Genomic DNA, 27,752 nt, shown 5'->3' with positions numbered 1-27,752 from the left:
CTAATGATTCAGGTTAGGATTAGGGAAGGGGGACCTTCACCCTCGAGCCGAGCTAGAGACTTCTGGTCATGGTGAGTCAGAGTGGTACAGGGTTCTCTAATGACTGACTATGAGCCAATAACCAGGAGGAAGGGGGGAGGAGGAGGGAAGGGGAAGAAGGGCAGGGGGAGGGGGAGGGAAGGGGGAGGAGGAGGGAAGGGGGAGGAGGGAAGGGGAAGGGGGAGAAAGAGGGAAGGCAGGGGATTGAGCTGGTGGTGAAAAAACTAGCTACTGCTGCTACTGGCTTCAGTTTCTCCTCTCCCACAGTGAAACGCACACATAACGTAATGATCAGAGAGAGAGAGAGAGAGAGAGAGAGACCGCATGTAGAGAGAGGGGGTTAGCACTTGCAGAGGGGGAGAGAGTGAGCGCAGGAGGAGAGAAAGGGAGTGTGACAGAAAATAAAGACAGATATTAAGAGCACTGAGGAAGAGTGACAGAGAGTGAAAGCCCAGAGAGAAAGAGAGGGAGGGAAGGAAAGAGAGGGAGAGATAGGGAGGGAGGGACTGACCAGACTGACGGAGGGAGGAGGGACAGGAGGAGGAAAGTAGAGGAGAGGAAGAGAGATATTGAAGGAGTCAGCACAGTTAGCGAGTGAGGGAGGGAGCCAGGGAGAAGAGAGAAAGAAAGAGTGAAAGAGGGAGCAAAAAAATAAAGAGCAAAAGAGGTACAGCTCAGCAAATCAGGGCTTTCAGCCAGTCACAGCTATTCTCTCCTCAGCTGCTGTGTTCTAGCCAGAGAGGAGAGTTTCACTGCCTCTGAAAAGCGAGAGAGAGAAACAAAAAAACGAGAGAAAGAGAGAGGGGAAAAAGCTAACTCGCTGTGGAAGAGTGGGAGAGAGAGAGCAAGAGAGCAAGGGAGACAGAGAGAGAGAGAGAGAGAGAGAGAGAATAAGAGGTTCTCTGTCCAGAGTTTAGGAGGAGAAAATGGATTCCGACTCGGGGGAGCAGAGTGAGGGGGATCTCTCTCCAGGTAAGATTGCTTGCTAATGTGTGTGTGTGTGCGTGTGTGTGTTTGTGTGCTTGTGTATGTGGCTGCGTTTATATGTGTCTATGTGTGTTTGTTTGTGTGTGTGTTTGTGTCTCTGTGTCTATTCAAACTTGTAGTAGGTAGAGGTTTCCACTAATGGTTAAAAGGTTAGGATTGGACTGTGATCTTTCCTGTGTTTATTTATCTCTGGTCTGTACATGCGGAGCTGCAGCCTGCCTTCCGCTCAGTGTGTGTCTGTAAGCCGGCTCAGTGTGTGAGCCGTGGCCATGATTAGCGGGCCAGGCAAGCTGAGACACGTGTGTGTGTGTGTGTGTGTGTGTGTGTGTGTGTGTGTGTGTGCGTCAGTGAGTGTGTGCGTACGTACATACGTGCCTGTGTGTACATGATTGTGTTTGTGTCAAGCTATTAGATGTTATTGTAACGGTGGTCCTCCTCCTCTTCAACCGAAAAGGAGGAGTATTGAGGGAACCAAGGCGCAGCGGAGTTTGAAGACATAATTTATTAAAGAATAACACGAAAACACGAACTTGACTAATAAACTAACAAAACAACAAAACGATGTAGACAGACCTGGACGACGGACTCACATAACACGAATAACGCACGAACAGGGAAAATAGCCTACACATAAATTAACGATGAACAAACAAACCGAAACAGTCCCGTATGGTGCGACAAACACTGACACAGGAGACAACCACCCACAACGAACACTGTGAAAACACCTACCTAAATATGACTCTTAATTAGAGGAACGCCAAACACCTGCCTCTAATTAAGAGCCATACCAGGCAACCCATAAACCAACATAGAAACAGAAAACATAGAATGCCCACCCAAACTCACGTCCTGACCAACTAACACATATAACAAACTAACAGAAATAGGTCAGGAACGTGACATAACCCCCCCCATAAGGTGCGAACTCCGGGCGCACCAGCACAAAGTCTAGGGGAGGGTCTGGGTGGGCATCTGACCACGGTGGTGGCTCAGGCTCCGGGCGAGGTCCCCACCCCACCATAGTCAATCCCTGCTTCCATCTCCCCCTATGAATGTCCACCCTCATCTTACCCCCACAAAATCCTCTTGGTAACATCAACAACAGGGGCAGCACCGGGACAGAGGGATAGATCAAGACAGAGGGATAGCTCAAGACAGAGGGATAGATCAGGATATAGAGGTAGCTCAGGATAGAGAGGGAGATCAGGATAGAGGGGCAACTCCGGACTGAAAGGCAGCTCCGGACAGAGAGACAGCTCTGGACTGAGGGGCAGTTCTGGGTAAATAGCCGCTCCGGGCTAAGGGACAGCTCATGACTGGCTAACGGCTCTGGACGCTCATGGCTGGCTGACGGCTCTCGACGCTCATGGCTGGCTGACGGCTCTCGACGCTCATGGCTGGCTGACGGCTCTCGACGCTCATGGCTGGCTGACGGCTCTCGACGCTCATGGCTGGCTGACGGCTCTCGACGCTCATGGCTGGCTGACGGCTCTCGACGCTCATGGCTGGCTGACGGCTCTCGACGCTCATGGCTGGCTGACGGCTCTCGACGCTCATGGCTCGCTGACGGCTCTGGACGCTCATGGCTCGCTGACGGCTCTGGACGCTCATGGCTCGCTGACGGCTCTGGACGCTCATGGCTGGCTGAAGGCTCTGGACGCTCATGGCTCACTGACGGCTCTGGCAGATCCTGTCTGGTTGGCGGCTCTGGCAGATCCTGTCTGGTTGGCGGCTCTGGCAGATCCTGACTGATAACTGGCTCTAGCGGCTCCTGACTGACTATCGGCTCTGACGGCTCGGGACAGACGGGCGGCTCTAATGGCTCAGGACAGACGGATGGCTCAGACGGCGCTGGGGAGACGGATGGCTCAGACGGCGCTGGGGAGACGGATGGCTCAGACGGCGCTGGGGAGACGGATGGCTCAGATGGCGCTGGGGAGACGGATGGCTCAGATGGCGCTGCGGAGACGGATGGCTCAGACTGCACCTGTCTGGCGGAAGGCTCATGGCAGACGGGCAGCTTTGCAGGCTCATGGCAGACAGGCAGTTCATGCGCCGTTGGGCAGACGGCAGACTCTGGCCGGCTGAGACGCACTGTAGGCTTGGTGCGTGGTGCCGTAACTGGAGGCACCTGACTGAGGACACGCACTTCAAGCCTAGTGCGGGGAGCAGGGACAGGGCACACTGAACTCTCAAAGCGTGCTGTATTCCTGGTGCGTGGTACCGGCACTGGTGGCACCGGGCTGAGTGCACGCACATCAGGACGAGTACGGGGAGAAACAACAGTGTGCACAGGACTTAGGAGACGCACATGAGGCTTAGTGCGTGTTGCCGGAACTGGAGGCACCGAACTGGATACACGCACCATAGGAAGAGTGCGTGGAGGAGGAACAGGGCTCTGGAAACGCACTGGAAGCCTGGTGCGTGGTGTAGGCACTGGTGGTACTGGGCTGGGGCGGGGAGGTAGCGCCGGAAATACCGGACCGTGCAGGCGTACTGGCTCTCTTGAGCACTGAGCCTGCCCAACCTTACCTGGTTGAATGCTCCCCGTCGCCCGACCAGTGCGGGGAGGTGGAATAACCCGCACCGGGCTATGTAGGCGAACCGGGGAAACCATGCGTAAAGCTTCGGCCTCATGACACCTGGCTCAATGCCCAATCTAGCCCTACCAGTGCAGGGAGGTGGAATAACCCGCACTGGGCTATGCACTCGTACAGGAGACACCGTGCGCTCTACTGCGTAACACGGCGCCTGCCCGTACTCCCGCTCTCCACGGTAAGCCTGGGAAGTGGGCGCAGGTCTCCTACCTGCCCTTGGCCCACTACCTCTTAGCCCCCCCCCAAGAAATTTTTGGGTGGTACTCACAGGCTTCCGTGCAAGACGCGTCCCCTCATAACACCGGTTTTGGGCTTGATTTTCCGGTCTCCAGCCTTGCTTCCTTGCTGCCTCCTCATATCTCCGCCTCTCTGCTTTCGCTGCCTCGAGCTCAGCTTTGGGGCGGCGATATTCCCCTGGTTGAGCCCAAGGACCTTTACCATCCAGCTCGTCCTCCCAAGTCCAGTAGTCCTGTGTATATTCCTGCTCGAATTCACGCCGCTTGGTTCTGGATCGGTGGGTGGTTCTGTAACGGTGGTCCTCCTCCTCTTCAACCGAAAAGGAGGAGTATTGAGGGAACCAAGGCGCAGCGGAGTTTGAAGACATAATTTATTAAAGAATAACACGAAAACACGAACTTGACTAATAAACTAACAAAACAACAAACGGTGTAGACAGACCTGGACGACGGACTCACATAACACGAATAACGCACGAACAGGGAAAATAGCCTACACATAAATTAACGATGAACAAACAAACCGAAACAGTCCCGTATGGTGCGACAAACACTGACACAGGAGACAACCACCCACAACGAACACTGTGAAAACACCTACCTAAATATGACTCTTAATTAGAGGAACGCCAAACACCTGCCTCTAATTAAGAGCCATACCAGGCAACCCATAAACCAACATAGAAACAGAAAACATAGAATGCCCACCCAAACTCACGTCCTGACCAACTAACACATATAACAAACTAACAGAAATAGGTCAGGAACGTGACAGTTATAATAATCAACACATCTACTAGGGACCTCCTCTGTACTCTCCTCCCCTCAAGTCATCCTCTCAGAGGATACATCAATATTTAACAGACAGGTTCTGTTTGACTACATGGACAGAGTGTTGCTCTCGTCTTACGTTCCAATACAGAGATCAATATTTACACATAATGTGCATCCCAAATGGAACCCTATTCCCTATATAACACACTACTTTAGACCAGGGCCCTATTCCCTATATAGCACACTACTTTTGACCAGAGCTCAATAGGCCTTGGTCAAAGTAGTGGACTAAAATGGGAATATGGTGCCATTTGGAACGCACCCTTACAGATGTAGGATCTTAATTAAATTCATCTAAAGTTTGTCATTTCCACTTTAACATTTCAGATTTTATTTGCCCTAACAAAAAACCTACAAAGAAATTACAGTAATTATAACCCACATAATAATTCACATTTCCTGTTACTGCAGGATTATTTTCCTGGTGTATCAAACTGGCTCAAATGAAGATCCTACATCTGTATTGTGTGTCTATGAATGTTTTATGGTTGTAAAGTCCAGGGGCAAGACTGTGGCAGTGAAAGGAGAAAGTTAGTGCTCCTGGTTGACAGGTTCTCGTTGTATGTTTTCATTATGGCTGTTTATTAAGTAGCTGTGATCCTACAGAGAATTCTACTCAGGCAATACAACTGTCTTCAAACACACACACACACACACACACACACACACACACACACACACACACACACACACACACACACACACACACACACACACACACAAACACACACACACACACACACACACACACACACACACACACACACACACACACACACACACACACACACACACATCATTAATCCAGCCAGGTCACTTGTGATACAAGTCAGTATTGGACGTCCATCCATGTCTGAGGATATCGGGAGATGATGTGGAAACCGGCCACTAGGGGCAACAGTGAGTGTTTTGCTATGGTGGACAGGGATGGCGGATGGGCGTAAGCATCTGCCACTGATTCCATGAGTTCCAATCCAGCGATAGAAAGTCTTCTTTCAATGTATTTTTTTTAAGCCTATCCCAAACCGTAACCCTAACCTTAACCATTCAGAGTTAATGCCTAACCTTGAGAAAATGTGGAGTTAATGTCTGAACTTAACCCTAACATTAAAAATTCAGAGTTCATGCCTAAACTTAACCTTGAACACTTAGAAATTTGACGTTTGGAACAACTTCCAAATGTGATGTTTGAGAAACGTGGATGGACGTCTAATTGTGACATGAGATTGTGAGAACTGGTAGCATTATGTAACGATCGTCTAATGGAGGAGACCAACACGCAGCGTGGTAAGTGTTCATATTATCATTTCATTCAAAACTGAACACTAAACAAAATAACAACGAGAGTGAACGAAAACGAAACAGTTCTGTTAGGTGAAGACACACAAAACAGAAAACAACTACCCACAAACACAGGTGGGAAAAGGATACCTAAGTATGGTTCTCAATCAGAGACAACGATAGACAGCTGCCTCTGATTGAGAACCACACCCGGCCAAACACATAGAAGTAGACAACATAGAACACAATATAGAATGCCCACCCAAACTCATGCCCTGACCAACCAAAATAGAGACATAAAAAGGATCTCTAAGGTCAGGGCGTGACACATTAATCATAGGAGTACTTTCAGAAGGCCTGTTTTCATAGTAATGCTGGCACATGCTGTAATATACAACATCAGGTGGTGTCCTCAGTATAGCTCCCTATGTCTGAAAGTCCCCTGTTCTTTACCATATCTCTAATGTCGTGGTTTGTCTTCAGTCACAGGACCCCTAACCCCTCTGAGACCTGTGTGAAGGGCCATGTTTAGGTTTGGTCTGGTTTTTAAAATTGTTTGGGGAGACAGAAGCTTACTGTGCTGGAGGCATTAGGATATCCTTAAAGCCTACAGCATTCTCACTCTCCTGCTCTCTCACTGACTCTCTCTCTCCTCTCTCTCTTTAGTCACTCTTTCTCTCACTCTCCCCCTCTCTCACTGACTCTCTCCTCTCTCTCTTTAGTCACTCTTTCTCTCACTCTCCCCCCATCTCACTGACTCTCTCTCTCTCCTCTCTCTCTTTAGTCACTCTTTCTCTCACTCTCCCCCTCTCTCACTGACTCTCTCCTCTCTCTCTTTAGTCACTCTTTCTCTCACTCTCCCCCCATCTCACTGACTCTCTCTCTCTCCTCTCTCTCTTTAGTCACTCTTTCTCTCACTCTCCCCACATCTCACTGACTCTCTCTTTCTTCCTTTTGTGACTCTCTACCACCCCCCTCTCTCTAACTCTCTTTCTCCTTTCTCCTGTCGCCTGTCTCTCTCTCTCTCTTTCTCTATATCTCTCTCTCGCCCCCCCTCTTCTACCCATATCTTTATCTATCTCTCTCGCTGGCATTTTAATCTTGCTCAAAGCAGAGGCTAGTGTCTAAAGCTGTGATCTTTCATTCAAATGCTTCTCTTTTTAGAGGGAATTATGCCTGAACAAAGCTCAAACAACCATAATACTGTCTGTTAATACAGTAGGTAGGAGAGGGGAGGAGAGGGTAGGAGAGGGGAGAAGGGGAGGAGAGGGGAGAAGGGGAGGACATGTTTGGTTCTGGGTATGGTCATAGCTGTGGTATATTTCTCTCTCTATGGTCTATTGACTCCTATCTACTCCCCTGGGCCCTGTGAACTCACTGGACTACCCTGTCTCTCTCTCTCTCTCTCTCTCTCTCTCTCTCTCTCTCTCTCTCTCTCTCTCTCTCTCTCTCTCTCTCTCTCTCTCTCTCTCTCTCTCTCTCTCTCTCTCTCTCTCTCTCGCTCTCTCTCTCTCTCTCTCTCTCTCACACACACATACCTTTCCCATGGCACACATCCATTTACTGCCCTTCACACACGTTATCCCTCTTGTAGCCCAAACACTCTTCTCCCTTCCCACAAACACACCCTTAAACACACATGCACATACATTGCCAAAATCTAGAAGCTGGAAGCTGGAAAATCTTTCAAACTCAGGAAAAGAGAGAGAGAGAGGAAAAGAGAGAGAGATGGAGGGAGGCCCTGACTGGAAAAGACGACTCAGGAAAAGAAAGAGAGATGGAGGGAGGCCCTGACTGGAAAAGACGACTCAGGAAAAGAGAGAGAGATGGAGGGAGGCCCTGACTGGAAAAGACGACTCAGGAAAAGAAAGAGAGATGGAGGGAGGCCCTGACTGGAAAAGACGACCCAGGAAAAGAGAGAGAGATGGAGGGAGGCCCTGACTGGAAAAGACGACTCAGGAAAAGAAAGAGAGAGATGGAGGGAGGCCCTGACTGGAAAAGACGACTCAGGAAAAGAAAGAGAGATGGAGGGAGGCCCTGACTGGAAAAGACGACTCAGGAAAAGAGAGAGATATGGAGGGAGGCCCTGACTGGAAAAGACGACTCAGGAAAAGAAAGAGAGATGGAGGGAGGCCCTGACTGGAAAAGACGACTCAGGAAAAGAAAGAGAGATGGAGGGAGGCCCTGACTGGTAAAGACAACTCAGGAAAAGAGAGAGAGATGGAGGGAGGGAGTCCCTGACTGGAAAAGACGACTCAGGAAAAGAAAGCGAGATGGAGGGAGGCCCTGACTGGAAAAGACGACTCAGGAAAAGAAAGAGAGATGGAGGGAGGCCCTGACTGGAAAAGACGACTCAGGAAAAGAAAGCGAGATGGAGGGAGGCCCTGACTGGAAAAGACGACTCAGGAAAAGAAAGAGAGATGGAGGGAGGCCCTGACTGGAAAAGACGACTCAGGAAAAGAGAGAGAGATGGAGGTAGGCCCTGACTGGTAAAGACGACTCAGGAAAAGAAAGAGAGATGGAGGGAGGCCCTGACTGGAAAAGACGACTCAGGAAAAGAGAGAGATATGGAGGGAGGCCCTGACTGGAAAAGACGACTCAGGAAAAGAAAGAGAGATGGAGGGAGGCCCTGACTGGAAAAGACGACTCAGAAAAAGAAAGAGAGATGGAGGGAGGCCCTGACTGGAAAAGACGACTCAGGAAAAGAGAGAGAGATGGAGGGAGTCCCTGACTGGAAAAGACGACTCAGGAAAAGAAAGCGAGATGGAGGGAGGCCCTGACTGGAAAAGACGACTCAGGAAAAGAAAGAGAGATGGAGGGAGGCCCTGACTGGAAAAGACGACTCAGGAAAAGAGAGAGAGATGGAGGGAGGCCCTGACTGGAAAAGACGACTCAGGAAAAGAAAGAGAGATGGAGGGAGGCCCTGACTGGAAAAGACGACTCAGGAAAAGAAAGAGAGATGGAGGGAGGCCCTGACTGGAAAAGACGACTCAGGAAAAGAGAGAGATATGGAGGGAGGCCCTGACTGGAAAAGACGACTCAGGAAAAGAAAGAGAGATGGAGGGAGGCCCTGACTGGAAAAGACGACTCAGGAAAAGAAAGAGAGATGGAGGGAGGCCCTGACTGGAAAAGATGACTCAGGAAAAGAAAGAGAGATGGAGGGAGTCCCTGACTGGAAAAGACGACTCAGGAAAAGAAAGAGAGATGGAGGGAGGCCCTGACTGGAAAAGACGACTCAGGAAAAGAAAGAGAGATGGAGGGAGGCCCTGACTGGAAAAGACGACTCAGGAAAAAGTGATTTTTCCTCTAGTTGCAGTAAAAGAAGAGTTTAGGTCATAAACACCAGCGCACCTCGCAGCAGGGCCTGAAGTGTGTGTCTCTGTTTATGCATTCCATGGTCTGAGTCAGTTAGAATCGCCCATCTTATTCAGTTTAAAGAGGCAGACCCCTTACTGAAACATGGAATTAGTCTTCACTTATAGGTCACAGGAAACACACACACACACACTGATCTTGCTTTTCACACCCGGATGACATCATTGGCTGTGGACGTTGCGGAGCCGGGCTGTCCGATGGAACCGCAGTAATCTCTTTGTGAGTGTGCGTGTCTGTGTGTGTTTGTGTGTGTGTGTGCGTGTGTGTGTGTGTGTGTGTGTGTGTGTGTGTGTGTGTGTGTGTGTGTGTGTGTGAACCACAGTCATTTCCTCCAGGCCTAGTGTAGTTGGTTAGTCAGTGGTATGGCAGCCAGACTGACTATAGCAGCAGTCCCAAACCAACACTGGAGTAGGACTGATGCCTGATGGGACTGATGCCTGTTAGTAAAGCCTAACTGATCCACTAGTGCTCTGGTCAAAGTGCTCTGGTCAAATTCCTCTAGTCAAAGTGCTCTAATCAAAGTGCTCTGGACAAAGTGCTCTAGTCAAAGTGCTCTGGACAAAGTGCTCTAGTCAAAGTGCTCTGGTCAAAGTGCTCTGGTCAAAGTGCTCTAGTCAAAGTGCTCTAGTCAAAGTGCTCTAGTCAAAGTGCTATAGTCAAAGTGCTCTAATCAAAGTGCTCTGGACAAAGTGCTCTAATCAAAGTGCTCTAGACAAAGTGCTCTAGTCAAAGTGCTCTGGTCAAAGTGCTCTGGTCAAATTCCTCTAGTCAAAGTGCTCTAGTCAAAGTGCTCTAGTCAAAGTGCTATAGTCAAAGTGCTCTGGTCAAAGTGCTCTAGTCAAAGTGCTCTGGACAAAGTGCTCTGGTCAAAGTGCTCTAGTCAAAGTGCTCTAGTCAAAGTGCTCTGGACAAAGTGCTCTGGACAAAGTGCTCTAGTCAAAGTGCTCTAGTCAAAGTGCTCTAGTCAAAGTGCTCTAGTCAAAGTGCTCTGGACAAAGTGCTCTAGTCAAAGTGCTCTGGACAAAGTGCTCTAGTCAAAGTGCTCTAGTCAAAGTGCTCTAGTCAAAAGTAGTACACTATATCATAACTCACACAGTATGACTATACAACTATATTACTGACTATTGTTTTGTAATTAGCCTTTAAATCATGAACCCTTATTGGAGCAGTGGTTAGCATGTCTGCCTATTTGGGCTGGGAAACCGAGGATGGAGACCCGCAAAGGGCGTTGCACTGTCACTGTTTGTTAAAATCACTACAGTAATGTATACCATTGGATCTGGAACTCTCCTGTCTCCTCTCTCAGATCCACCATGTGGTTAACATACACATCAGAGGAACTCAACAGACCCTGACAGACCCAAGGCTCTGTGTGTGTGTATGTGTGTGTATGTGTGTGTGTGTGTGTGTGTGTGTGTGTGTGTGTGCGTGCGTGCGTGCGTGCGTGCGTGCGTGCGTGCGTGCGTGCGTGCGTGCGTGTGTGCGTGTGTCCTTCATAGAGCTCATGGTCAGGGATGGTGCCAGTCTCTCCTGAGGCTTTGACCAGCTGTGCATCTACAACACACTCTGATGGAATTAAAGACACACACACCCATGGAAAGACAGCGAGATAGAGAGAGAGAAACATAGAGAGTGAGATAGAGAGAGAGAAAGAGAGAGAGACAAAGAGAGAGAGAAACATAGAGAGAAAGAGAGAGAGAAACATAGAGAGTGAGATATAAAGAGAGAGAGAAACATAGAGAGTGAGATATAGAGAGAGAAACATAGAGAGCGAGATAGAGAGAGAGAAAGAGAGAAAGAAACATAGAGGACGAGATAGAGAGAGAGAAACATAGAGAGTGAGATAGAGAGAGAAAGAGAGAGTGAGATAGAGAGAGAGAGAAACATAGAGAGTGAGATAGAGAGAGAAAGAGAGAGTGAGATAGAGAGAGAGAGAAACATAGAGAGCGAGATAGAGAGAGACAAAGAGAGAAAGAAACATAGAGAACGAGATAGAGAGAAAGAGAGAGAGAAACATAGAGAGTGAGATAGAGAGAGAGAAACATAGAGAGTGAGATAGAGAGAGAGAAACATAGAGAGTGAGATAGAGAGAGAGAAACATAGAGAGTGAGATAGAAAGAGAGAGAGAAACATAGAGAGTGAGATAGAGAGAGAGAAACATAGAGAGTGAGATAGAAAGAGAGACACACACATATAATAGTAGATCCAGCTCTTTCACATTTTCACAGGCCTCCCAAACCCTAACCCAAAAAAGTAATCAAATGCACATTGACACTAACAAATGTTTTAGTTTCACAAAAAGCCACTGAACTCACTGGGCCTTTTAGACCAGGATGTGTCTGAGACAGTGCGAATTACTGGCTTTAGATTCACTCAGCTCCTCTCTTTTACCTCAGCTCTCTGAATGAACTAGTAAACAAACAAATGGGCCAAGGTTATGGGGAAGAGTTGTCAGAGAGAGAGAGAGAGAGAGATAGAGAGAGAGCGAGAGAGAGAGAGAGAGAGAGACCCAACCAAGTCATGAGAAAACAAAAAAAATATTTACTTGACTCATTGGAAAGAATTAACCAAAAAACGGAGCTAACTGGAATGCTTTCTGGCCCTAAACAGAGAGCACAGTGGCAGAATACCTGACTTTGACTACGTACAGACTCATTGACCATAGCCTTTCTATTGGGAGAGGCCACCATACACAGACCTGGCTCTCTTTGTGCCCACTGGCCACAAAGTGAGGTAGAAACTGAGCTGCACTTCATAACCTCCTGCCAAATGTATGACCATATCAGAGACACATATTTCCCTCAGATTAAACAAACCCACAAAGAATTCAAAAGCAAATCAAATGTTGATAAACTCCCATATCTACAGGGTGAAATACCACAGTGTGCCATCACAGCAGCAATATTTGTGACCTGTTGCTATACGAGAAGGGCAACCAGTGGAGTACAAACACCATTGTAAATACAACTTATATTTATCTGTTTATTTGTTTTCCTTTCGTACTTTAACTTTATGCACATTGTTACAACACTGTACATAGCCAATAATATTACATTTGAAATGTCTCTATTCTTTTGAAACTTTTGTGAGTGTAATGTTTACTTTATTTATGATTGTTTACTTCATTACGGTGTACTGTCTATTTCACTTGCAATGTAAACACATGTTCCCCATTCCAATAAAGACCCACTTGAATTTAATTCAATTGAGCGAGAGAGAGAGAGAGTGAGGAAGCGAGAGAGAGAGAGAGAGAGAGAGAGAGTGAGGAAGCGAGAGAGAGAGAGAGAGAGAGAGAGAGAGAGAGAGAGAGAGAGAGAGAGAGAGAGAGAGAGAGAGAGAGAGAGAGAGAGAGTTGGCTGTGGTGGTGTTTTGGTCATTGAAGCCACTCCATGCTGAGTCTTGGCTGAGGGGAAGACTAGAGAAGACTCTGCGACCGGAAAACCTCTTTCTTTCATTCTCTCACTCTCCCTCTTTCACTCTCTCACTATCTCCTTCCGCCCTCCTTCCCCCATTTCTCTTTCTCGTCTTCTATGAATCTGAAGGAGAGAAGAGCTCACCTGCTGGGGCACCTAGAATGCAGAGAGATGAGAAAAAGTTTAGAAGAAGTAGAGAGAAAGAAAGAAAGAAAGAGAAGAGGGGAAGAGAGAAAAGGGAAAGAGAGAAATAGAGAATAGAGAGAAAAAAGAGAAAGAAAGAGAATTACAGACAGCCTGACCTCAATGACCCCATATAGATTGAAGACAGACCAGACTGCAGGACAGAATACTCAATGCTAAAGAGAGCTAGTTCATTCCTCTCTGCATACCTCTCTCCCTCCTTTCCCTCTCTCCTTTCCTTTCCCTGTCCATTTTTATCACCCTTTCTTTTCCCATCACTGTCTCCATTCCTCTTTTTTTCACTCTCTCTTTCTCCCTTTCCATTAGTTTATCTTTCATCTGCCTTTCCATCTCTCTCTCTCTTTTTTCACTCTCTCTCTTTCTCCCTTTCCATTAGTTTATCTTTCATCTGCCTTTCCATCTCTCTCTCTCTCTTTTTCACTCTCTCTTTTAATTGATTAAATTCAAATGGGCTTTATTGGCATGGGAAATATTTGTTTATATTGCCGAAGCAAGTGAAAAAGACAAGAAACAAAAACCTCTCTTTCCCTTTATAGTTATAGAGAAGGGACAGTTTTTCAGATGGAAAAACTGTTCTCTGTGTGTGTTTCAGGCCAGAGAGAGGAGAGGAGAGGAGAGGAGAGGAGAGGAGAGGAGAGGAGAGGAGAGGAGAGGAGAGGAGAGGAGAGGAGAGGAGAGGAGAGGAGAGGAGAGGAGAGGAGAGGAGAGGACTAACGTTTTAAACCCCTCTTTTTTATTAGGATCCGTCACAATTTATCATTACACACACAAACGTATGCGCATGCACGCACGCACACACACACACACACACACACACACACACACACACACACACACACACACACACACACACACACACACACACACACGCACACTAGTCCTACAAAAGCCTTTGAGTCTCTCGCCCTCCCTCTCTTCTTCTCTCTAGAGAGGACGGAGAAGGTGAGGTTAGACAAGAAAAGACAGAGAGGGTGAATGTTCCATCCAGAGGTCACAGTTCTCTCCCCGTTTCTCTCCCTTTCTCTCTGACTCTTCCTCTCTTTTTATCTCTCTGTGTCGGAGTAAGTGAATGATCTTAGAGGTGAGGACCAAGGGAAGCTATGACATGCTATTAGTCTCTCTCTCTCTCTCTTTCTATCTCTCTCTCTACCTCTTTCTCTGTCTCTCTCTTTCTATCTCTCTCTCTCTACTCTCCCTCTCTCTCTACTCTCCCTCTCTCTACCCTCCCTCTCTCTCTCTCTCCCTCTCCCCCCACTCTCTCTCTCCTTCGCTCTCTCTCACACTCCCTCTATCCCCCTCTCTCTCTCTCTCTCTCTCTCTTTCTCTCTTTCTCCTCTCTCTCCATTTCTTTGTGACTCAAACTGTGATAGGCTTTCAGGCCTATGGCTCATCAGTCAGTCAAAAGGGATATGATCATCCCTCCCTATCTCAGCTCCACAGGGAGCTAACCACACAAACACAAACACACAGTTCTTCAGTTGCAATGACAAGCCACCATCTCAGACTGATTACTGATGGAGTCCCAGAGGGAGAAAGAGAGAGAGAGAGAGATAGAGAGAGATGTTAAACAGTTTGCTATACTTAAACTCTTTCACGTCATCCTTAGCTCTGGCATCTTCCACAATATTTGGAACCAAGGACTGATCACCCCAATCCACAAAAGTGGAGACACATTTGACCCCAATAACTACCGTGGGATATGCGTCAAAAGCAACCTTGGGAAAATCCTCTGCATTATCATTAACAGCAGACCCATACATTTCCTCAATGAAAACAATGTACTGAGCAAATGTCAAATTGGCTTTCTACCAAATAACCATACAACAGACCACGTATTCACCCTGCACACCCTAATTGACAAACAAACAAACCAAAACAAAGGTAAAGTCTTCTCGTGTTTTGTTGATTTAAAAAGAAAAAGCTTTTAACTCAATTTGGCATAAGGGTCTGCTATACAAATTGATGGAAAGGGGTGTTGGGGGGAACAACATTTGACATTATAACATCCATGTACACAAACAACAAGTGTGCGGTTAAAATTGGCAAAAAACACACACATTTCTTTCCACAGGGTCGTGGGGTGAGACAGGGATGCAGCTTGAGCCCCACCCTCTTCAACATATATATCAATGAATTGGCGAGGGCATTAGAAAAGTCTGCAGCACCCGGCCTCACCCTACTAGAATCTGAAGTCAAATGTCTACTGTTTGCTGATGATCTGGTGCTTCTGTCCCCCCAATTAGGATCTGTCAAAAAAAAATACTTCTGTTAAAGAACACGTTGTCTATTTTGGGGTGTGAGGTCTGGGGTCCGCTCACCAACCAACAACTCACAAAATGGGACAAACACCAAATTGAGACTCTGCATACAGAATTCTGTAAAAATATCCTTGGTGTACAATGTAAAACATCAAATAATGCATGCAGAGCAGAATTAGACCGATACCTGCTAATGATCAAAATCCAGAAAAGAGCCATTACATTCTACAACCCACTGAAAGGAAGCTATTACCAAACCTTCCATAACAAAGTCATCACCAACAGAAAAATGAACCTGGAGAAGAGTCACCTAAGCAAGCTGGTCCTGGGTCTCTGTTCACAAACACAAACAGACCCCAGAGAGCCACAGGACAGCAACACAATTAGACCCAACCAAGTCATGAGAAAGCAAAAAGATAATTCCTGACACATTGGAAAGTATAAACAAAAAAACAGAGCAAACTACAATGCTATTTGACCCTAAACAGAGAGTACACAGTGGCAGAACACCTGACCACTGTGACTGACCCTAACTTAAGGAAAGCTTTGACTATGTACAGACTGAGTGAGCATATCCTTGCTATTGAGAGAGGCTGCCATAAGCAGACCTGGTTCTCAAGAGAAGACAGTATATGTGCCCACTGCCCACAAAATGAAGTGGAACCTGAGGAGCACTTCCTAACCTCCTGCCAAATGTATGACCATGCATGTTAGAGACACATATTTCCCTCAGATTACACAGAACCACAAAGAATTCGAAAACAAACCCAATTTTGATAATTTTCCATATCTATTAGGTGAAATACCACAGTGTGCCATCACAGTAGCAATATTTGTGACCTGTTGCTACAAGAAAAAAGGCAACCAGTGAAGAACAAACACCATTGTAAATACAACCCATATTTACTATGTTTATTTATTTTCCCTTTTGTACTTGAACCATTTGCACATAATATGACATTTGACATTTCTTTATTCTTTTGAAACTTTTGTGTAATGAGTGTAATGATTACTGTTAATTTGTTTTATTCTTTATTTCACTTAAGTTTATTATGTATTTCACTTGCTTTGGCAACATAAACATATGTTTCCCATGCCAATAAAGCCCTTCAATTGAAATTGAAATTGAATTGAATTGATAGAAAGAAAGAGAGAGAGAAAGTGGTTGTTCCTAAATGCTTGAATCTCTCCTGGGTTCTCAGTCTGAGCTCAGTCTCAGCCATGACGCAATACATCTCTGCTACCATCTCCTTACCCTAACCCAGCCCCAATCCTCAGCCCTATACAGCTAGCTCAAACCCAGCCCCAACCCTCAGCCCTATACAGCCAGCTCAAACCCAGCCCCAGCCCCAACCCTCAGCCCTATACAGCCAGTTCAAACCCCAACCCTCAGCCCTATACAGCCAGTTCAAACCCAGCTCCTACCCTCAGCCCTATACAGTCAGCTCAAACCCAGCCCCAACCCTCAGCCCTATACAGTCAGCTCAAACCCAGCCCCAACCCTCAGCCCTATACAGTCAGCTCAAACCCAGCCCCAACCCTCAGCCCTAAACAGTCAGTTCAAACCCAGCCCCAACCCTCAGCCCTATACAGTCAGCTCAAACCCAGCCCCAACCCTCAGCCCTATACAGTCAGTTCAAACCCAGCCCCAACCCTCAGCCCTATACAGTCAGTTCAAACCCAGCCCCAACCCTCAGCCCTACACAGTCAGCTCAAACCCAGCCCCAACCTTCAGCCCTATACAGTCAGCTCAAACCCAGCCCCAACCCTCAGCCCTATACAGTCAGTTCAAACCCAGCCCCAACCCTCAGCCCTATACAGCCAGTTCAAACCCAGCCCAAACCCTCAGCCCTATACAGTCAGCTCAAACCCAGCCCCAACCTTCAGCCCTATACAGTCAGCTCAAACCCAGCCCAAACCCTCAGCCCTATACAGTCAGCTCAAACCCAGCCACAACCCCTAATGCTAGAATACACACTGTTAGCACATATGGATTTGTCTTTAGGAATCTTTGGTGTTACTCTATTATTGTAACCCTAGATGAAATCGCTGTGTTTGGTTATGCAAAAATACCTGGTACAGGTTCAGTGATGATGATATCAGTATATGTAAATCCCCTACAAAGGAAGCTGGTTATTTTTATATTGTATCTCTAACATCTGAACAGTGCATGAGCACTATAGTGAATGTGTTACTTCAGGTAGCTCACCCAGCATGCACCTGTGAAATGTACTGGTGGTGCTACAGTACGGCCTTGTTAGGAGAACACTTCTGTCAACGTCATGTGATCTATCAAACTCCAGCTGACTGTTCTGCCTCCAGTACTATGTCTACCACGAGTCCACCAGTCAGACAGTCAACAGCTTGTAACAACTCCTGTAAAGTGTATATTTTATTTGCTCTTAAAAACTGGACATCCCATGACAGTACTCTGTGCCAACAAAACTGGACGTACCGTAGCCTTTAGTTAATGAAAGTGTATCTTCACGAGACATAAACGCATTGAAATAAGTTAATTTTATAACTTTTTCAAAGACATTCTCAAAGCAGCCCTCAGGGGTTTAGTCATTTCAATGAAGGTGCATGAAAATGTAATTCATTAACTTACTAACTTTCTCCATATTCCTCTCTATATTTCTTTATAGGTAGGAGAGAGAGAGAGAGAGAGAGAGAGAGAAAGAGAGAGAGAGAGAGAGAGACATAGAGAAAGAGAGCGAGAGAGAGAGAGACAGAGAAAGAGAGAGACAGAGAGCGAGAGAGAGAGAGAGAGGGAGTGGGGGAGAGACAGAGAGCGAGGGAGAGAGAGAGAGAGAGAGATGGAGAGAGAGAGCAAGAGAGAGGGAGAGAGAGAGAGAGAAAGAGAGAGAGCGAGAGAGACATAGAGAAAGAGAGAGACAGAGAGCGAGAGCGAGAGAGAGAGAGAGAGAGAGGGAGTGGGGGAGAGGGAGAGGGAGAGAGGGAGAGAGAGAGAGAGAGAGAAAGAGGTTACTGATGAAAACTGATGTGAAGTGACAAAGACGTCCTTTATACCCACTCTCCGGCACATGTTAGTGCAGCTGGGCAGTGTGTGTGCGTTCGCACACGCCTGTGTGTGTGTGTGTGTGTGTGTGTGTGTGTGTGTGTGTGTGTGTGTGTGTGTGTGTGTGTGTGTGTGTGTGTGTGTGTGTGTGTGTGTGTGTGTGTGTGTGTGTGTGTGTGTGTGTCTGGCCACAATAACCCAGTGATAGGTGAAGACGATCTTGATATGCCACTGATTAACATGGTTCTGTTGCAGTGAACAACCCCTAACTTCCTACAGGTGGTAGTTTACCTGTGTTGTATTAGTGGTGTGTGCAGTGAACACACATAATGTTTGGATAAAACACCATTGACAAGCTGTCAGCAGAGTATATCTAGGTAAATATGAGGGGTTGGGGTTGGAGATGTTGTTGGGTTTGGGGTTGGGGATGTTGTTAGGGTTGAGGATGTTGTTAGGGTTGAGGATGTTGTTGGGGTTGGGGTTGGGGTTGGAGATGTTGTTGGGTTTGGGGTTGGGGATGTTGTTAGGGTTGAGGATGTTGTTGGGGTTGAGGATGTTGTTGGGGTTGGGGTTGGGGTTGGAGATGTTGTTGGGTTTGGGGTTGGGGATGTTGTTAGGGTTGAGGATGTTGTTGGGGTTGGGGTTGGGGTTGGAGATGTTGTTGGGGTTGGGATTGGGGTTGGAGATGTTGTTGGGGTTGGGATTGGGATTGGAGATGTTGTTGGGGTTGAGGATGTTGTTGGGGATGAGATTGGGGATGTTGTTGGGGTTGGGGTTGTTGTTGGGGTTGGGGTTGGAGACATTGTTGGGGTTGGGGATGTTGTTGGGGTTGGGGATGTTGTTGGGGTTGGGGTTGGGGATGTTGTTGGGGTTGGGGATGTTGTTGGGGTTGGGGATGTTGTTGGGGTTGGGGATGTTGTTGGGGTTGAGGATGTTGTTGGGGTTGAGGATGTTGTTGGGGTTGAGGATGTTGTTGGGGTTGGGGATGTTGTTGGGGTTGGAGATGTTGTTGGGGTTGGGGATGTTGTTGGGGTTGGAGATGTTGTTGGGGTTGGGGATGTTGTTGGGGTTGGGGATGTTGTTGGGGTTGGAGATGTTGTTGGGGTTGGAGATGTTGTTGGGGTTGGGGATGTTGTTGGGGTTGGGGATGTTGTTGGGGATGAGATTGGGGTTGGGGTTGAGGTTGGGGATGTTGTTGGGGTAGGGGATGTTGTTGGGGTTGGGGATGTTGTTGGGGATGAGATTGGGGTTGGGGTTGAGGTTGGGGATGTTGTTGGGGTAGGGGATGTTGTTGGGGTTGGGGATGTTGTTGGGGATGAGATTGGGGTTGGGGTTGAGGTTGAGGTTGGGGATGTTGTTGAGGTTGGGGATGTTGTTGGGGTAGGGAATGTTGTTGTGGTTGAGGATATTGTTGGGGTTGAGGTTGGGGTTGAGGTTGAGGTTGGGGATGTTGTTGGGGTAGGGGATGTTGTTGGGGTTGGGGATGTTGTTGGGGATGAGATTGGGGTTGGGGTTGAGGTTGGGGATGTTGTTGGGGTAGGGGATGTTGTTGTGGTTGAGGATATTGTTGGGGTTGAGGATGTTGTTGGGGATGAGTTTGGGGTTGGGGTTGAGGTTGGGGATGTTGTTGGGGTTGGGGATGTTGTTGGGGTAGGGGATGTTGTTGGGGTTGGGGATGTTGTTGGGGATGAGATTGGGGTTGGGGTTGAGGTTGGGGATGTTGTTGGGGTAGGGGATGTTGTTGGGGTTGGGGATGTTGTTGGGGATGAGATTGGGGTTGGGGTTGAGGTTGGGGATGTTGTTGGGGTAGGGAATGTTGTTGTGGTTGAGGATATTGTTGGGGTTGAGGTTGGGGTTGAGGACAGGCTTAAACCATGAGCTACAGTACTGCTACGAGGATAGTGTATTCAAGCCCTGTGCTAAACACTTATTTTGTAATTTTGGTTAACCCTATCTTAACCCTTAACCCTTTACCTTAACCAATCGTAGTTAATACCTGAACTTAACTGTCAAGGTTAGTTTTGGTTTTACTTTAGCGCATTTTGATTGACAGCTATCGTGTGTGTCTGTGTGTATGTGTGTGAGCGCACTCTTGTACTAAAATCTCAGTACTTCAGTCAGCTGCACAATAGATTGAGAAAGAATGAACAAAAAGTGAAAGAGAGGAGGAGAAAGAGGGAAGGGAAAAGAGGAGAGAACGTGGGAAGAGAGAAAGGCCCACTGAGAGGATTCACCATGTAGACTGGAAAATAAAAAAGCCCTACTCACTGAAATAGTCTTCAGATGTTTGCACCATGTACTAAGACATATGTGATGGTAAAAGCTACACTTTGAATGTGAAATTTAACTTGTAATGGCAATTGTATAGCTGCTGTAACTACACACATCTTTCAAAACAAGCAGTGTAGGTAGTAATCAGTGTGTGGTATGTCCAACACAACTTTCCTCTTGGGGACAATAAGAGTGGATCGTATTGTATACTGTATACTGTCTGTGTCTGTGTGCCAAGGCTACAGTGTTACTTCAGGTCAGGAGAGGCTTCTCTCTCTCTCTCTCTGCTTTCCAGAGAACCATATTACCAACAGACGGGGAGATGAGAGGTTTGCGGTTGTTGGATAAATGTTAAATATCGACCTGGGCTTGTAAGATCAAGTTACTTATGAGAAGCACAAGAGAGGTGAGGACTCTGTGCCACCATGCCTGCATTAGCTACAGGTCTGAGAGGACACACACACACACACACACACACACACACCAATTCCTTATTACACACTCTTCACTTAGGGGCACTTCTGTGCTAAAAGCTCCCACTTCTTACCATCCTTTTTTTCTCTCTCCCTGTCTCGCACTCTCCCTCTCTCTCCCCTTTCAATTCAATTCAATTCAAGGGGCTTTATTGGTATGGGAAACATATGTTTACATTGCCAAAGCAAGTGAAATAGATAATAACCAAAGTGAAATAAACAATAAAATGAACAGTAAACATTACAATCACAAAAGTTCCAAAAGAATAAAGTGATTTAAAATGTCATATGTCTATATACAGTGTTGTAATGATGTGCAAACAATTAAAATACAAAAGGGTAAATAAATAAACATAAATATGGGTTGTATTTACAATGGTGTTTATTTTTTTATTTCACCTTTATTTAACCAGGTAGGCTAGTTGAGAACAAGTTCTCATTTGCAACTGCGACCTGGCCAAGATAAAGCAAAGCAGTTTGACACAAACAACAACACAGAGTTACACATGGAATAAACAAACATACAAAAAAATATATATATTCAGCATGTGCAAATGAGGTAGGATAAGAGAGGTAAGGTAATAAATAGGCCATGGTGGTGAAGTAACTACAATATAGCAATTAAACACTGGAATGGTAGGATGTACGGAAGATGAATGTGCAAGTAGAGATACTGGGGTGCAAAGGAGCAAGATAAATAAATAAATACAGTATGGGGATGAGGTAGATTGGATGGGCTATTTACAGATGGGCTATGTACAGGTGCAGTGATCTGTGAGCTGCTCTGACAGCTGGTGCTTAAAGCTAGTGATGGAGGTAAGAGTCTCCAGCTTCAGAGATTGTTACAGTTTGTTCCAGTCATTGGCAGCAGAGAACTGGAAGGAGAGGCGGCCAAAGGAGGAATTGGCTTTGGGGGTGACCAGTGAGATAAAGCTGCTGGAGCGCGTGCTACGGGTGGGTGCTGCTATGGTGACCAGTGAGCTGAGATAAGGCGGGGCTTTACCTAGCAGAGACTTGTAGATGACCTGGAGCCAGTGGGTTTGGCGACGAGTGTGAAGCGATGGCCAGCCAACGAGAGTGTACAGGTCGCAGTGGTGGGTAATATATTGGGCTTTGGTGACAAAACGGATGGCACTGTGATAAACTGCATCCAATTTGTTGAGTAGAGTGTTGGAGGCTATTTTATAGATGACATCGCCGAAGTCGAGGATCGGTAGGATGGTCAGTTTTACGAGGGTATGTTTGGCTGCATGAGTGAAGGATGCTTTGTTGCGAAATAGGAAGCCGATTCTAGATTAAATTTTGGATTGGAGATGCTTAAAGTGAGTCTGGAAGGAGAGTTTACAGTCTAGCCAGACACCTAGGTATTTGTAGTTGTCCACATATTCTAAGTCAGAACCGTCCAGAGTAGTGATGCTGGACGGGCGGGCAGGTGCGGGCAGTGATCGGTTGAAGAGCATGCACTTAGTTTTACTTGCATTTAAGAGCAGTTGGAGGCCACGGAAGGAGAGTTGTATGGCATTGAAGCTCGTCTGAGGGTTAGTTACACAGTGTCCAAAGAAGGGCCAGAAGTATACAGAATGGTGTCATCTGCGTAGAGGTGGTTCAGAGAATCACCAGCAGCGAGAGCGACATCATTGGTGTATACAGAGAAGAGAGTCGGCCCGAGAATTGAACCCTGTGGCACCCCATAGAGACTGCAAGAGGTCCGGACAACAGGCCCTCCGATTTGACACACTGAACTCTATCAGAGAAGTAGTTGGTGAACCAGGTGAGGCAATCATTTGAGAAACCAAGGCTGTTGAGTCTGCCAATAAGAATGTAGTGATTGATAGAGTCGAAAGCCTTGGCCAGGTCGATGAATACGGCTGCACAGTAACGTCTCTTATCGATGGCGGTTATGATATCATTTAGGACCTTGAGCATGGCTGAGGTGCACCCACCCTGAGGTGCATGCAAGCTCTGAAAGCAGATTGCATAGCGGAGAAGGTACGGTGGGATTCGAAGTGGTCGGTAATCTGTTTGTTGACTTGGCTTTCGAAGACCTTATAAAGGCAGGGTAGGATAGATATAGTTCTGTAGCAATTCGGGTCTAGAGTGTCTCCCCCTTTGAAGAGGGGGATGACCACGGCAGCTTTCCAATCTTTGGGAATACGAAAGAGAGGTAATAGTAATAGTAATAGGGGTTGCAACAATTTCAGCATATCATTTTAAATAGAGAGGGTCCAGATTTTCTAGCCCGGCTGATTTGTAAGGGTCCAGGTTTTGCAGTTCTTTAAGAACATCGGCTATCTGGATTTGGGTGAAGGAGAAATGGTGGGGGCTTGGGCGAATTGCTGTGGGGAGTGCAGGGCTGTTGACCGGGGTAGGGTTAGCCAGGTGGAAAGCATGGCCAGTCGTAGAAAAATGCTTATTGAAATTCTCAGTTATAGTGGATTTATCGGTGGTGACAGTGTTTCCTAGCCTCAGTGCAGTGGGCAGCTGGGAGGAGGTGCTCTTATTCTCCATGGACTTTACAGTGCCCCAGAACTTTTTTGAGTTAGCCTTAGCTTTTCTTAACTGCCTGTGTATATTTGTTCCTGACTTCCCTGAAAAGTTGCATATCACGGGGGCTATTCGATGCTAATGCAGAACGCCACAGGATATTTTTTGTGCTGGTCAAGGGCAGTCAGGTCTGGAGAGAACCAAGGGCTATATCTGTTCCTGGTTCTACAATTTTTGAAAGGGGCATGCTTATTTAAGATGGTGAGGAAGGCCTGCTCGCTGAAGTGTTTTAGGGAGCGTTTGATAGTGATGAGGGGTGGTCGCTTGACTGCAGACCCGTTACGGATGCAGGCAATGAGGCAGGGATCGCTGAGATCTTGGTTAAAAACAGCAGAGGTGTATTTGGAGGGCAAGTTGGTTAGGATGATATCTATGAGGGTGCCCGTGTTTACGAATTTGGGGTTGTACCTGGTGGGTTCATTGATAGTTTGTAAGAGATTGAGGGCATCAAGCTTAGATTGTAGGATGGCTGGGGTGTTAAGCAAGTCCCAGTTTAGGTCACCTAGCAGCACTTGCTCTGAAGATAGATGGGGGGCAATCAGTTCACATATGGTGTCCAGGGAACAGCTGGGGGCAGAGGGTGGTCTATAGCAAGCGGCAATGGTGAGAGACTTGTTTCTGGAAAGGTGCATTTTGAAAAGTAGAAGCTCAAATTGTTTGGGTACAGACCTGGATAGTAAGACAGAACTCTGTAGGCTATCTCTGCAGTAGATCGCAACACCGCCCCCTTTGGCAGTTCTATCTTGTCGGAAAATGTTGTAGTTAGGGATGGACATTTCTGGGTTTTTGGTGGTCTTCCTGAGCCAGGATTCAGACACGGCTAGGACATCCGGGTTGGCAGAGTGTGCTAGGGCAGTGAATAAAACAAACTTAGGGAGGAGGCTTCTAATGTTAACATGCATGAAACCAAGGCTTTTACGGTTACAGAAGTCAGCAAATTATAGCGCCTGGGGAATGGGAGTGGAGCTAGGCACTGCAGGGCCTGGATTAACCTCCACATCAGCAGATGAACAGAGGAGGAGTAGGATAAGGGTACGGCTAAAGGCTAAAATGACTGGTCGTCTAGTACGTTCATAACAGAGAGAATTTCAAAACAGGGGCAGATTTCTGGGCACGGTAGAATAGATTCAAGGCATAATGTACAGACAAAGGAATGGTAGGATATGGATACAGTGAGGGTAAACCTGTGCCTAGAGTGACGATGAAAGAGATATTGTCCCTAGAAATATAATTTAAACCAGGTGAGGTCACTGCATGTGTGGTAGGTGGAACTAATGTGTTAAATAAGGTATATTGAGCAGGGCTAGAGGCTCTACAGTGAAATAAGGCAATAAATACTAACCAAAACAGCAATGGACAAGGCATATTGACGTTAGCGAGAGGCATGCGTAGCCGAGTGATCATAGAAGTCCAGTGAGTGGCTTCAGTCAGCTTGCGGGCCGAGGCTAGCAAGCTAACAGAAGGGCCTTGGAGGGACGTTGCGACGGAAGAAAGTCTGTTGTGGCCCTCTCGTGCTATTACATCGGCAGATGGATCAGCAGGGCTCCGTGTGGTAAACCAGGCCAATTGGCAGAATAGGTATAGTGGCCAAAGAATTTGTCCGGTGGGCCTCTTAAGCTAACAGTCCGATGTGCTCTGGACAGCTAGCAGGCCCCGGCTAGCATGCTACCGGATGGGATTTCAGGGGACGAAGCGACGGCGGAGCCAGTTGAGAAAAACCCCATCGGGCGAATCACGTCGATGGTCCAGTCGTGATGAGTCGGCGGGGGTCCAAGCCAGTTGGCAAAAAGAGATATTATAGCCCAAGTAGTGGCTGATGGACCTCTTTGGCTAGCCGGGAGATGGGCCTAGCAAGGCTAGCTTCAGGCTAATTGGTTATTGCTTCGGGACAGTGACGTTAGCCAGGAGTGGCCACTCGAATAGCAGCTAGCTAGCTGCGGTGATCCAGGTGAAGAAAATAAATAAATAAATAAAAGGTTCAGAGCTTGCGGTAGGACTCCGGAGATATGGAGAAAAATAAGTCAGAATTGCTCTGGTTTGAGTCGCGCTGTGCAGACTGGCGAGAGTTGTCCATGCTAGAGGTGGCTGATGACCGCTAGCTGACTACTAGCTAGTAGCTAGTTAGCTGGCTAGCATCTGTTGTGGTTCCGTTTCAGGCGACGGTTCAGATGACGGATCAGCAGGGCTCCGTATGGTGGGTATAGTGGCCAAAGAATTTGTCCGATGGGCCTCTTAAGCTAACAGTCCGATGTACTTTAGACAGCTAGCGGGCCATGGCTAACTAGTAGCCAGTTAGCTGGTAGCCAGTTAGCTGGCTAGCTTTTTATGAGTTGAGTTCTTAAGTATAAAAATAGCAGATCCGTACCACATTGGGTGAGGCGGGTTGCAGGAGAGTATATTCAGTCCGTAGATAGAAAGTGATATTAAAATATTAAATATATATACGGGATTTTTTTTGTTGTAAAAACAATGTTTACAAGTGACAGGAAGGTACAAGACAAAAACACACGTCCGACTGCTACGGCATCTTGGAAGAAAAAAATTATTCACCGGTTGCCCTTTTCTTGTGGCAACAGGTCACAAATCTTGCTGCTGTGATTGCACAGTGTGGTATTTCACCCAATAGATATGGGAGTTTATCAAAATGTAATTTGTTTTCGAATTCTTTGTGGGTCTGTGTAATCTGAGGGAAATATGTGTCTCTAATATGGTCATACATTTGGCAGGAATTCTTGGTTGGTGAGCGGACCCCAGACCTCCCAACCATAAAGGGCAATGGGTTCTATAACTGATTCAAGTATTTTTAACCAGATCCTAATTGGTATGTCAAATTTTATATTCCTTTTGATGGCATAGAAGGCCCTTCTTGCCTTGTCTCTCAGATCGTTCACAGCTTTGTGGAAGTTACCTGTGGTGATGTTTAGGCCAAGGTAGGTATAGTTTGTTGTGTGCTCTAGGGCAACATTGTCTAGATGGAATTTGTATTTGTGGTCCTGGCAACTGGACCTTTTTTGGAACACCATTACTTTGGTCTAACTGAGATTTACTGTCAGGGCCCAGGTCTGGCAGAATCTGTGTAAAAGATCTAGGTTCTGCTCTAGGCCCTCCTTGGTTGGTGACAGAAGCATCAGATCATCAGCAAATAGTAGACATTTGACTTCAGATTCTAGTAGGGTGAGGCCGGGTGCTGCAGAGTGTTCTACTGCCCTCGCCAATTCGTTGATATATATGTTGAAGAGGGTGGGGCTTAAGCTGCATCCCTGTCTCACCCCACGGCCCTGTGGGAAGAAATGTGTGTGTTTTTTGCCTATTTTAACCGCACACTTGTTGTTTGTGTACATGGATTTTATAATGTCGTATGTTTTCCCCCAACACCACTTTCCATCAATTTGTATAGCAGAACCTCATGTCAAATTGAGTCGAAGGCTTTTTTGAAATCAACAAACCATGAGAAGACTTTGCCTTTGTTTTTATTTGTTTGTTTGTCAATTAGGGTGTGCAGGGTGAATACGTGGTCTGTCGTACTGTAATTTGGTAAAAAGACAATTTGACATTTGCTCAGTACATTGTTTTCGCTAAGGAAATGTACGAGTCTGCTGTTAATGATAATGCAGAGGATTTTCCCAAGGTTGCTGTTGACTCAAATCCCACGGTAGTTATTGGGGTCAAATTTGTCTCCACTAAGGATGATGTTAAAGAGTTTTAGTATAATCATTTGGAATTTGTTGTCTGTATATTTGATCATTCCATTGAGGATACCATCAACACCACAGGCCTTTTTGGGTTGGAGGGTTTTTATTTTGTCCTGTAGCTCATTCAAGGTAATTGGAGAATCTAGTGGGTTCTGGTAGACTTTAGTAGTTGATTCTAAGATTTGTATTTGATCATGTATATGTTTTTGCTGTTTATTCATTGTTATAGAGCCAAAAAGATTGGCGAAGTGGTTTACCCATACATCTCCATTTTGGATAGATAACTCTTCGTGTTGTTGTTTGTTTAGTGTTTTCCAATTTTCCCGGAAGTGGTTAGAGTCTATGGATTCTTCAATTACATTGAGCTGATATCTGACGTGCTGTTCCTTCTTTTTCCATAGTGTATTTCTGTATTGTTTTAGTGATTCACCATAGTGAAGGTATAGACTCTGGTCTCTCTCTGTCTCTCTACGTCTCTCTCTGTCTCTCTACGTCTCTCTGTCTCTCTACGTCTCTCTCTGTCTCT

At 46.6% G+C, this 27,752-nt stretch overlaps 1 protein-coding gene across 1 annotated transcript in view; it reads left to right on the top strand.

The window, feature by feature from the left end:
* Window positions 1-572: 572 nt before the first annotated feature.
* tnfaip8l3 (tumor necrosis factor, alpha-induced protein 8-like 3) overlaps window positions 573-27,752 on the top strand; it is a 31,598-nt gene continuing 4,418 nt past the window's right edge. The window contains exon 1 of the mRNA XM_038992579.1: window positions 573-1,011. Coding sequence (XP_038848507.1) covers window positions 966-1,011 — 46 coding nt within the window. The 5' untranslated portion in view covers window positions 573-965. The remainder of the gene's footprint in view (window positions 1,012-27,752) is intronic.

The sequence above is a fragment of the Salvelinus namaycush genome, chromosome 1 (assembly GCF_016432855.1).
Source record: "Salvelinus namaycush isolate Seneca chromosome 1, SaNama_1.0, whole genome shotgun sequence".
NCBI lineage: Eukaryota > Metazoa > Chordata > Actinopteri > Salmoniformes > Salmonidae > Salvelinus > Salvelinus namaycush.
This window is presented reverse-complemented; position numbering and strand designations above follow the sequence as displayed.